The sequence below is a fragment of the Pinus tabuliformis genome, chromosome 8 (genome assembly GCF_031772625.1).
Source record: "Pinus tabuliformis cultivar Carrire ecotype Pingquan chromosome 8, CPIR1, whole genome shotgun sequence".
Taxonomy (NCBI): domain Eukaryota; kingdom Viridiplantae; phylum Streptophyta; class Pinopsida; order Pinales; family Pinaceae; genus Pinus; species Pinus tabuliformis.
In genome coordinates, this window is record NC_142294.1 from 107,923,417 (window position 1) to 107,936,928 (window position 13,512).

Sequence of the window (13,512 nt, forward strand, 5' to 3'; positions counted from 1 at the left end):
CCCATATCGATGCAATCATCAAAATCCTCCCTCCATCAGCTCAAAAGGTGCTGCCTTCTTCTTCAAAGATTGCACCCTGCCTTGCTGGTTAAAGATGTAACTTTCTCTGTGCTCACTGCTATGAACTTATGTAGTCTAATAATGCATTATGCACCTACAGCAGTGGTATAAGTTATAAGTTATAACAGTTATATATTTTTCCCATGCTTGGCATAATTCTGAAAGAAATTGTTCTCATTCCGTGCCAATTTGCTATGTGTTTCATTTGCCATTTGGATACCTCACGTTACAACATGTTCATACTCTTTTGTTCAAGAGTATTCAACAGTCAACTTGTATTACAATTCTATTCAACAGTCAACTTGTATTACACTTCTATTCAACAGTCAAGTTAAAACTGTTTTGTAAAATGATGTGGTTATTTGTAATTTGAAAATTTTGTATTACTTATTAAGTTACTAATTCCAAATTTTTTTTGGTGCTCTAGGTTTCCGTTTGAGTTAGCCCCTACAAAATACAAATATGCCAAAAGCCTTGGACCCATTTTGGGAGTATGGGAGCCCTGATGGTGGGACAAATCGTGCATATCTTACATGCAAATTGTGTGGGGACAAGATGACAGGTGGGATTACACGACTGAAATACCATCTTGCTAGACTCAGTGGACATGATGTTGGGCTTTGTACAGTTTCTAGTCCGGAGCTTATACAAAAAGCTCTTGAGGCAATTGAAGAAAAGGACAAAAAGAAGGAAGAGGCGGAAAGAAACAAAGCTGAACGTGCAGGTAGATCTTTCGGGATATCTTCTCTTGATTTTGGTGTTGAGGGTAGTGGGCCTAGTGGCCCTAGTGGGAGGGGCTCCATAACTGGCACACCATCACATGCTACTGCTAGTGTGAGTGCGAGGTCATCATTTTTTGTTCCACGAACAGGCGCTGGAGCACAACCTGGCATAAAATCGCTTGTTAAAAAAAAGGAGAAGCAAGAAGCAGATAGAGTCATGGGGAGGTGTATTTTTTGGAGCGACTTACCTCTCAGCATCACGAAAACCAATCCATTTTGGCAGCCAATGTGTGATGCTATTGCTGTTCTGGACCCAGGGTACAAAAGTGCCACATATGAGGAGTTGCGGGGGCCAATTCTTCAAGCAGAAAAACAGGACATCAACTCTAGATTGGCGGAGTTGAAAAAGACATGGGAAGTCACTGGATGCACAGTGATGTCTGATGGTTGGACAGATAGGAAGGGTAGGACCCTTCTAAATTTCTTGGTACATTGTCCTAAAGGTACCATGTTTATTAAATCGTTGGATGCATCAGAACATATCAAAGATGCAGCAACAATATGTGAGTTGTTAGATGGGTTCATTCGGGAGATTGGTGTGCAGAATGTGGTGCAAGTCATAACAGACAATGCAGCTAATTATGTGTCTGTCGGCAGAATGCTTATGGAGAGGCATCCCACATTGTTCTGGACTCCATGTGCAGCGCATTGTCTTGATTTGTTGCTTGAGGATATGGGGAAACTCTCCTTCATCAAGGAGGCAGTTGATATGGCTAGGAGCATCCCCAAGTTTATTTATAACCATGCTTTTGTTCTTAGCCTTATGAGGAGGTTCACTAGAAACAAGGAGTTGCGACGTCCTGCTATCACACGTTTTGCCACAACCTTTATTACTCTTCAGTCTTTGCTTCGATGTCAGTTCAAGTTGAAGCAAATGTTTGTGTCTGATGTTTGGCGTAATTGTAGATACAACAGGAGACCTGATGGGAAAGCCATTGCAAAAATGGTGTACTCTAAGACATTTTGGCGTGGAGTAGAAGAAGCATGTGCAGTTAGCGAACCTATAGTAAAGGTTCTTAGATTGGTGGATGGAGAGAAGCCTGCAATGCCTTATTTGTATGAGGGCATGGATAGGGCCAAGGAGGCCATTCGTTCCTATTATGCAAACAAGGGTTCTGCTGGCCTTGATAGGCAGATGATGTTATGGGATGTGATCGATAGTCGGTGGACAGGGATGCTTCATCGACCCATTCATGCAGCAGCACTCTTCCTCAACCCCGCATTTTCATACAAATGCAACTTTGATTTTGATGGCGAGGTGATGGAAGGGCTCCATTCCTGTATTCAGAGGATGGTACCTGATCTTGAGCTTCGTAGCAAAATCAATCGCGAGGTACAGTGTTATCAGGATTGTGTTGGCCTATTTGGCTTTGATGATGCCATTAGGGAAAGGGCCCTCTTCATGCCACGTAAGTAACAAGTCATCACTCATTAGAAATTAGAAATTTGAATTTAATTATGTTTTAACTTTTAAGTTTTTGAATTTTTTATTTCATTATTTTGTTGTAGATATTTGGTGGCGAAGCTATGGTGCAAGGGCACCAAATTTGCAAAAATTGGCTATACGAATCTTGAGTCAAACATGTAGCTCTTCAGGGTGTGAGCGCAATTGGAGTGTATTTGAGAAAATACACGCCAAAAAACGCAACAGGTATAACTTTGAACTCAAGCCTTCAGTTGAGCAATTACACTTATTGTAATTTTTAATTTTTAATTTATGACCTTCAACTTCATGTGTCAAGAGTCAAGAGTCAAGAGTCAAGACTCATTACTTTTTTTGACACTCTTACAGGTTGGAGTTCGCACGCCTCAACGATTTGGTGTATGTGCATTACAACATCCGACTTCGAGTGAGGCAAATAGAATCACCAATGGATCCAGATGCCATTTCCTTAGACAATATTGATGTATTGTCTCCGTGGAGGGCGGAGTCTGAGGAGCCCATATTGGAGGAGTCACCTTCATGGTTAGGGCCAGTGGCAGATGATCCATTAGAGCAAGGGCAGCAAGAGGAGGACTCGGAGTCAGAGGAGCAGCAGCACTTAGAGGAGGAGCAGGAGGAGGAGGACACTGCGGGAGCATCAGCATCAACACCATCTGCTATAGATATAGGAGAGCATAGCTCCATACCTAGCACTCATTATTTGACATTAGGTGCAGAGGCAGGGTCAGGGCCTTCTACTACTAGGGACAGGCCTGGCAAACAGCCCATCATGTTTTTCGTAAAAGGGGGAGAGGGCAGTAGATAGATAGCTGCTAGTTTTATTTGTTATGCTACATGTAACTCATGATGATGAGATACTTTTATATATGTGATGTTATTTTGTATTGGTTCTCCACATTTGAGTCCTTGAATGGACAATTATCAGGGATCAGCAGGATTTGGTATCGCCTTTGATATATCATTTCTATTTGACATCATATATATCAATGTTTTCTTCATATTTATGTGCCAATGTGTTTAATTCATGTTGTTATTGCTTTATATGTTTAAAAATCTGAAAAAAAATGAATATATTATGCATTTTTTATGCTTGCCGATATTTGCCGATATTTTCGCCGATAAGATATTTTTTGGACCCTCGCCGATATTTTCCCGATACCGATATTACCAACACTGATATTGATGACTAGTAAATATCATTTTCTAGAGTCGAAATCAACTAGCCATTAGCTAGCTGTTAGGAAAAATGTTATAAAAGGATAGCCTACCCTCTAGTAAATGTTTTTTGACTGTGAAATCATTTGATGCCATACAATTAAAAAACCAGTTTGCAAATACACTCATTTTGGGTTAATTCTTCTATACTTTCTTTTCTTAGCTTTAGCCTACAATTTTGGTACTTAATAGACTAACTTTCAAGTATAGTTTGGTTATCACAAAGCTGCCATAGCTCCATTGAGAGACAGACAGTCATCTGGAAGGGAGATCTGAGCCTACAAGCTTTCACCCCACCCTTAGCTAAGATCAAATAGACACTCTTTAAGTGTTGGACAAACAGATTAGGGGAACTTTTCAGCCAAAGCATGGGATATTGATGCTATTGTTGCTATAGTAGTGGCAGCGTCTTGAATGAGTAGATCCTCTCAGTGGGATCATATTTCTTACAGGTTATTCTAGACTAGTTTGAGTGGGATAGTTTCACCCCCAAGTCCCCATTCACTCCTAGTCTTCAAGGTAAAGCTAACATAGAAAGGGTTGTAATCACAACAATGCAAAGTGGTAAGTTAAAAGGCCAAAGTAAGCCTCACTTCTCAACCATTTCATTTTAAAAAATCTAAAAATATTTATTTATATTCTTAACAATGTTACATTATGGTATGTTCTATGCTTAGAGCAGTTTATTTATTTTTCTTCTTATTAGCCACAGATTAGCAATCACATATACATTAAGTAAAGTGCAGATAGAACATTAAATGATCAACAGAAAACAAGGCAAGACAAGAGACACAAGATGTGGCGGCTAGCCAGGGACAAACCCCAATGCGGGGAAACCCTTTGATCAAATCTTCTTTTATTTTCAATAGTTCTACAAAGAGAAATAGTACAAAATCTGGATTCTATAATTTTATATCAGCAGCAGCAAACCCTAGATTAGCAAAGTCAAACTTGGTCAAACTAACTAAAATTGACCTCTAAAATACTTGGTCAATTTCCAGTCAACTTGTCCTCGAACAGCCTGAAGAAACAACCCTTGAACAGCCCCAAAAGTTCAGTCAATTTGCAGATTTCTGAAGTTAACTGCAGCCCTAAACTAGGGCAGTCAATACCAGTCAAACCAGAGGTCAAATCACCTCGATTTTCGTGCCAAAAATTGCAGCCTGCCTAGGAGAGGCAACCACACCCAATCTGCACTTTTGGAAGGTCAACGCTTGGTCAACGCTGGTCAAAGAGATGACCTGCTGCACTAGCGTCCTTCTTTCTGTGTCTTCTTTGCCCTAAGACGTCTTCCTTTCAGCCATACGTGTGAGAGAGAGAGGGGCTCCTCTTATGCGTAGGTGAGAGAGAGAGAGAAGAGGAGTGAATTGAATTATCCAAATGAGGAGAATGCTCCTTGTATTTATATTCAAACGTTGAACTTGAATAGACATGACTGTTGGGCTTCTGAGCCTACACAAGTTTGTTGGCCGACCTTCACAATTTGTCTATAATCAAAATAAATTCATATCTTCATAAATACATATCGGAATTGGATGATCTTTAGATCAATCCTACACCTCTCAATGAGAGGAATCTAGGAAAAATATCAGAAGCCATAAATAAGGTGATCCACATGGAGTTTGGCCCTAGTTGCCAATTTTAACACTCCCTCTCAACTAGGGAGAACTTCATCTGCAATCTGCCAGACCATCGCCCCTATCTATCCATCAGATGGTCAGGTATCCCTGATACCTATTCGGCTTCTTACTTTCACGGAAGTTTCCTCGAGGTGCAATGTGTCCTTCAGCATCATCAAGTGTCCCCCTAAGCCATGAAGACCTCTTCCTAGAAGAGGAAGGATCTTGCAGAGGAGGATCAATAGGATCCATAAGTTCTTCCACATCAGGCATCGTCTCATCTTCCTTTTCCTTCGGTTCCTCGGCATCAGCTTCTTTAGATCCCCTTAAAGTAGGAAGATTGTATACCTTGCTAAGAGCCATATCTTTGTCAAAGGTGACATCATGACTAATCTCAACTTCCCTTTGACCAACTACATAGATTCTATCGCCCTTAGTATTTTCGCTATAGCCCACGAAGATTCCTTTCTTTCCAGATGCACCCAATTTATTCCTTTTCTCTTTTGGCACATGAAAATATACAGGGCTTCCAAAAATTCTAAAATGAGATACATCAGGTTTCGTACCGGTGAACATTTCTTCGGGAGCCTTGGAACCCAATGCTTGATGAGGGCATTAGTTTTGTACATATACGACGGTATTTGCAGCTTCGGCCCATAGAAACTTCGAAAGTCTTTGATCATGGAGCATAGCACAAACAACTTCCACAATTGTACGATTCTTCCTTTCCACAACACCATTCTGCTCAGGAGTATATGGTGTAGTAGTCTCCCTCTTAATGCCAGCCTCTTTACAAAAGTCATGAAACTCATTGGATTCATATTCAGTCACATTATCAATCCTTAAGATCTTGATCTTCTTTTCGGTTTGATTCTCAATCAAGGCTTTGAAGTGCCGAAACCAGGAGAACACTTCATCCTTCTTTTTCAAGAAGTATATCCAAGTCTTGCGAGAATAATCATCTGTAAAAGTGAGGTAATATAAATATCCTTCCAAGGAGTTTACAGGCATCATATGTCTGAGTGAACCAACTGCAATATATCAGAGGTCTTGCTTTGGCTTGAGGGGAATGGTCCCCTTTTTAGCTTTCCTTCGGCACATCCTAGACATACTTCTTGCTCTAATCTAAACTCGGCCATCCCGGTCACCATTTTTCTTACATCGGGTAGAGCTTTATAATGAAGGTGAACAAACCTCTGATGCCATAGTTCGGACTGAAGAGATGTGTCACAAGTCATAACACCCAGCAGACTTCCACCAACCTGATATAATGAATCGACTCGAAATTCAAGAGTAAAAGCATCTTTAAAGTTCTTTTTCCATACACGTACCTTGCCATCGCTGAAGGCCACCTTGTATCCTTTGTCTTCCATTGCCGAAATGGACACCAGGTTCTTTTCTAGATCAGGTACATATAATACATCTTGTAAGTGGATGGTATTACCCTGATTCAATTGAAGAGTGACATTTCCTATGCCTTTCACAGGATATTTTGAATTATCTCCAAGAACAATTTCCAAGTTGGTTTCCTTCTTTATCAGATTATAGAGAGCTTCTTTGTAACCAGTGAAGTGCCTTGAGGCACCACTATCACTAAGCTAATTTCCCAGCGAGTCCGGGGGAGCAGTAGTAGATAGAGCTGCTGGTAGATAATATTCATCTTGCTTATTGTTAACAGTGTTAGATTCATACCTGGAATTTCTTGCCTTCTTGAATGGTTGTCCTCTTCCTTGATTTCCGGCACTTCTTTTACCTCTGCCATTTGACCTGCCATTCCTTTGATTGCCTTGAGAGGGATTTTGATCATCGTCCCGGTGTAAGTCCCTTTTATCAGGGCACTCCCTTGCATAGTGACCCGTTCTATTGTAATTGTAACATCGTCCTTTTCTTCCACCCTTTGGTCCCGCCTTTCCCTTGAGATTAACTCCGGAATTGTTTCTTCTTTCAGTATGAGAAGAAAAGGCAGAGGGATGACCTTTAAGTATGGGCATTTCTTGCTCTTCCATCCTCATTTCTTCTTGAATGCATCTGGCCATTAATTCCTCAAATCCAGGAATTACGTTATTGTTGAGAAGAGTAGTCCTGAATATATACCATTCAGATGGCAGTCCTCCAAGGGTTTGAGTGTCATTTCCCTGTCAGGAATTATTTCCCCAATAGATAGGAGATCATTCTTGATCTCGGTGATCCTTAAGAAATATGCTTGCATACTCTCATCTTTGCCCTTCTTAATTTCCTTTAGCTTATTTCTAATAAACAATACTTGATTTGCATCATTAACTTTAAATAAACTCACCAGTGTACCGTAGATTTCCTTGGAGGTGTTTAGCTCGGAAACATAGGCCACCAAGCACTTGTCGATAGAGTCCTGGATGATCTTCCTTGCTTTGACGTCTCCCTTGGTCCATTTGTTCCTAGCAAGCAGCGAATGCATTTGATGGAGGCTCAACAATCCCGCCTCTCACATGGTCCAACACTTGCTGCTCTTCTAATGTTAGATCGAGAGACATCTTCCATCCGTGATAGTCAGACTTCTCACGGAGTTTGTCTTCAGCAAGGAAGTGTGTTGAGGACCCCATGATTTCTTTTTAAGATAGCCTTGCCAACCTTCTTTTCGGTAAGTGCTCTTGCTCTTACTTGGGCTTTGTCTTCGCCTCAACTCTGATACCATGTTAAATTATGGCATGTTCTATGCTTAGAGCAGTTTACTTATTTTTCTTCTTATTAGCCACAGATTAGCAATCACATATACATTAAGTAAAGTGCAGATAGAACATTAAATGATCAACAGAAAACAAGCCAAGACAAGAGACACAAGATGTGGCGGCTAGCTAGGGACAAACCCCAATGCGGAGAAACCCTTTGATCAAATCTTCTTTTATCTTCAATAGTTCAGCAGAGAGAAATAGTACAAAATCTGGATTCTGTAATTTTATATCAGCAGCAGCAAACCCTAGATCAGCGAAGTCAAACTTAGTCAAACTAGCTGAAATTGACCTCTAAAATACTTGGTCAGTTTCCAGTCAACTTGTCCTCGAACAGCCTGAAGAAACAGCCCTTGAACAGCCCCAAAAGTTTAGTCAATTTGCAAATTTCTGAAGTTAACTGCAGCCCTAAACTAGGGCAATCAATACCGGTCAAACCAGAGGTCAGATCACCTCAATTTTCGTGCCAAAAATTGCGACCTGCCTAGGAGAGGCAACCACACCCAATCTACACTTCTGGAAGGTCAACACTGGTCAAAGAGATGACCTGCTGCCCTAGCGTCCTTTCTGCGTCTTCTTTGCCCTGGGGCGTCTTCCTTTCAACCACACATGTGAGACAGAGAGAGAGAGGCTCCTTTTATGCATAGGAGTGAGAGAGAGAAGATGAGTGAATTGAATTATCCAAATGAGGAGAATTCTCCTTGTATTTATATGCAAACGTTGAGGTTGAATAGACATGACTGTTGGGCTTCTAAGCCTACATAAGTTTGTTGGCTGACCTTGACAATTTGTCCATAATCAAAATAAATTCATATCTTCATAGATACATATCGGAATCGGATGATCTTTAGATCAATCCTACACCTCTCAATGAGAGGAATCTAGGAAAAATATCAGAAGCCATAAATAAAGTGATCCACATAGAGTTTTGCCCTAGTTGCCAATTTTAACAAACAAGCTTGCTATAAAATTTCCTATCTTTTATAGCTAGTAAATCTCTAGAATAATAGAGCATAATTTCAATGTTTAAACCAAGGAAATAATACATTTGATTTTGATTTTATTTTCCATATCCTTCACAAGTGTATCTTTCATTCAAGGACAACTTTGTCACTTGCAGAGGAACATCTATGATTTATTCTTGTTGATTTTCTAGGGCAAAACTAGAAATTATTTTCTTTTACATGATAACTATCAATGATTCAGTTAACATTAATTTCACATATCATTCATTCATAATCATTAAGCGGCTATACAGAAGAAAATTCAACCATTAAAACCATGAAAGATCATTAGAGAAATAACCAAGAAACCATGAGACAAGAGACATGGAAATTAGACCTGAGGCCAAGGCAAAACCCACAAGGGGAAAATCCAGAATTTCTTCCTTATGCGAGAGAGAGAGAGAGTTCATAGTTCATCAATACATCATAGACAACATCAAGATGATAGCCCAACCAATATTCAAGAACAAGAAGAAATCCCAAACCCTCTTCCTAAAATTTCAGCCCTCCATTTCAGACTTCTTCCTTCGTTGGATCAGAGATAAAGAAGACCAAGTTGATGTGTGCAAATGAGGAGGAGAGGTCTCCTTTATATATCCTTTTGAAGGAGGTCGATTGGGTCCCTTTTAGGACCTAGCTGACTTGAAATAATAGTGAGGATGACTTTGAAATATTTTGGAGGCAAACTAAACACAATGAAAATATCTACCATAGCTACAATTTTCAACACTCCCTCTTATCCAGGGAGGTATTTTCATCCTCTCTCATCTGTATAAGGAAAGCAGTTACCATCACAATCCAATCTGAACACTCCCTCTCAACTAGGGAGGTATTCTCAAGGCTGCACCATAGATCACATCTCAGTTGAAAAATGGTGTCTCAATCCATAGAAGAAGAATGATCCAAAACCAACGATAGGGGAGATCGATTTACCACAACCAAGTCCATGGCAGTCATATATGACATTGGTAAAGATCACACACACCCTATGGTCTCCAGGTCAAGCTCCATGACCTAAAGGAGTATATCATAGATCTCATCTCATCTCATCTTGGAAGAATGATCCACAACGACAATAGGGGAGATTGATTTACCACAACCAAGTCCATGGCAGTCATAAATGACCTTGGTAAAGATCACACACCCAATGTCCACTAATTGATCCTCACCCAACTTGATCCTCAGTGATCAAGTGGTAAAACATCTACATTCAATTCTTAAGGAGATCAATTTACCACAACCAAGTCCATGGCAGTCACTTCCAACCTTGGTAAAGAACACACACACCTAAGTCTCCTCACCCACTAGCCAGATGAGTGGTAATCCTAGCAAGCTTAACCATCTCAATACGGCCTTCATCAATAATGACATGAAGGTGACTTGTGGGTAGGATACATATTGGGGTATGTACTTAGCGAAGTCCATGGATTCAAGGAGTACCCTCACACCCTAGGAGCCTCGCTACTCATCCCCCCCCCTCCTCCCCCACCAAGTCCATGGCTAATTGAAAGACTGGGGGAAGAGCATATGCTCAATGTTCTCAATCAACAATTTTTCGTCTCAAGGAGGGATATATTCTCCTACACTCCAAGTGTTGAAATATGTAACTAGCTTCAGTGTTAATAATGACATATGTAATCATTATTTTATGTATTTAATGAAAAGAGAAAAAAAGATATTATTGTTCTTGAAGCATGGGTTTCATGCTCAAGGGAAATATATTTTTAGGTCAAGCACCCATTGAATGCTTCTAGGGCTTGTCATTTAGTCTACAAGTTAATTGAGTCATTGTCATGTATTGAAGACCCATTTGGTCATGTTACATATTGTAAAGAAAATTTATTTGAGTCAAAATAGAGTCAAAAGACCCTCCAAGACCTCGTCATGTTGCAAGATCAAGTCAGCCTTCACAAGTGGACAAATCAGCCTAAAAGAAGCAATTCAACCTAGTAGGAGACCTATGTATAAGAGAGGCTTCGACCTCACTTGGAGAACACACTCTCACTCACACAAGTTTGATCAAGGAAGACGAAAAGGTTCAAGGAAGAGAAGGACAAGAAGATGAAAAGTGTTCGACATTGGATAAACCAACGCTCCTGGTGTGTTTCGCGACATGGACTAACTACCTCTCGTGGATTTTTATCTCTAGCGATGTGATCGTTACTAACACCTGCGAGTTTTGGTCTAATGGCAATCGTGATTCCGAACAAGTGATATTAGAGCATAGGTCACGAGTTCGATAGACACCCGGCTCGTGTTGGTGGGGAGATTGTATTAGAAAATGTAACTATGTTCGGTCTTCAATAATGTACTTGAGTCATTATGTAATGTAATTGTCAAAAGAATAAAGAAAAGAATTTTATTATTATTATTGTGACTTGTTAAAACATGGGTTTCATGCTTGGGTCACCATGTTTAGGTAAAAGTCCCCATTGAGGACATCTATGATTTATTTAGAGTCTATAGAATTATTGTACATTTAAAGATACCCTTGTTGGGCTTTTGAATCATGTAAAAGGTTAGGTACTGAGTCAAATATGAATTATGTAACCTCCAAACCATGTCGGCCAAAGAGAAGATCAAGTCGGCCTAAGGACCCTATTTGACCCCACAAGAAACCTATAAAAGGAAGGTCATTGATTTCATTTGGAGCATCATTCTCTCATCAAGTTCGCGTGAAAAATCGATTACCTGATTCCTACTGCAGCAAATGATATTAATTCTTCTAATTGTTAATTCGATTAAACAATTTACTTCTTGTGTGCTACGGCAAACATTGAATTAAATACACTGCAGCCTACACAAATAAAAACTGCGGGAACTAAATACAACACAAGAGAGAAATAATCATCACGCACATCTACACAGTTGTTTTTTGACAAATGTCCCCAGAAAAGCCCAGTGTGGGAAAACCGATGCAGCAGCTGAGGGTTTGTATTATTAAGCAGTAATAAACCTGAGTACAATTCCTTGGATGCCCAACTGCCTATCCGATACAGAGAGAAACTGGGCAAAAATAATAGTGAGATGATCTCACCTTGTCACTGGAAGAACCGACACTGATGTGCACTGGAGGTGAGCCTCTGCAGTTCTGTGTCACTCCCACACAGTCACTGCGTCGTTGTAGCTGGGACTGCGCTGCACCTCCTTATGATTCTCTACTTACTATAAACTTTAGCTCCCAGGCCTCCCGGTCTCACACCGCGGCTTCTGGCTCTGGAACTCGACTTCCTTAGCAAAATTTTGATCTCCCTCTAAAGCTCTGTGCTGCCACAACGTAGCTCTGCGTAGCCTTGTGTTAGCCTCTCTAGACGTCTCCCTGCCCTCTCTACCTTGTACTCTCTGGTCTAGGAAAACTTCCCTCCGGATATTATCTTTGCCCGTCACTGCAAGAAATCACTTTGAATCTCTCTCTGGCAACTGTTGCACTGCTCTCTTCAGAAATTCAATCTTTGATCTCTTACGCGGTGTGTTTTCCAAATGCCCATCAAGCCTCCTCTTATAATCTTCTCGTTGAGAACCAACGGCCCAGATTAGATGCTAATCAATGGTTCAGATCATTTTGGCTTGATCCTCGTCTTCTTCTAGAAGTTTCACCCACAGTTTGATTAATACCCTTTAATTATTTTAATTTCCTAAGTTTAGACTTAGGCACCCATTAAAAATAATTAATTATTTTAATAAAACTGTATCCGGGTGGAATTTCCCAAAACGATTTCTGGGTATTGTGGAATAATGTTTCCAAGCCTCCTTGCAAATTTTGAGGCTTACAACACATCTGATGCTACCAGAAATCAACACTATCTCTTAGCGAGAAATGTGCTCTAATAATGCATCTTACTGAAGCATCACCCTTCTTTGTAACATCTCCCTCTGCGTTGTTGATGTCTGACATTGCTGCCCACCAACTACTACGCAAATGTTGCATCTGTATTGCTGCTGACAGTGCCACTATCAACACTGCATTTGTAGTGCAACCCTCATAATTTCCACATCTGTGCTATTGCTGGCACTGCCATTGCCAACACTGCATCTGCACTGCAATCTTCTCCCATTGTTGTTGATGCTACATCAACAAAAAAGCATCAAAAATCACTAAACAGGTGTTCAGCATGATGCATCTGTTGTTGCAGTTCTGACTGTTGCTAGTCTCTGCGCTAACCCTCTAAAGCCTCTGTGTTGCTACTGACTTTGCACTGTGCCAACTGCCCTGCTGCCAACTCTGCTCTACACTGCTCGGTCTCTGGCACTCCTCTACACCAACTGACATGGGTTCATCTTACTACTACTACTAATCTGGGCTCCCGTAGCAAGGTATTGATCCAAGAGGTGGACTCCTCAAGGATCCTGCCCATCTGTAGTTCTTTCGAACTACAGTTCCAGATCACCCCACCTCTCCCCTGGAGGTATCTCGGAAACCATGGCAAACTCCTCCTCCTCGATCTTTGTGGAGGCAGCCTTCGGATCATGCTTCTTGTCCTTGTCCTTCTTCTTGAGAGGACACTATGTAGCGTAGTGACCAAATTCACCACACCAGAAGCACTTGATCTTCGAGACGTCTTTCTTCTTCATACGTTGTTGTTGTTTCCCCTTAGATGCAAGGGTTGCATTCTCTTCCTCCTCTATTGGGTTCGTTTCACTATTGTTGCTGCTACTATGAAGTTGCACTTCCCAATCTGGCAA

The 13,512-nt window shown here is 40.8% G+C and overlaps 1 protein-coding gene across 1 annotated transcript; it reads left to right on the top strand.

Annotated features, from left to right (window-relative positions):
* Window positions 1-1,035: 1,035 nt before the first annotated feature.
* Window positions 1,036-2,542, top strand: LOC149234362 (uncharacterized). The gene is made up of 2 exons (XM_089368251.1): window positions 1,036-2,251; window positions 2,352-2,542. Exons 1-2 carry the CDS (start codon window positions 1,069-1,071, stop codon window positions 2,540-2,542), a joined length of 1,374 nt encoding a protein of 457 aa, XP_089224377.1. The 5' UTR covers window positions 1,036-1,068.
* The last annotated feature ends 10,970 nt before the right edge of the window (window positions 2,543-13,512 follow it).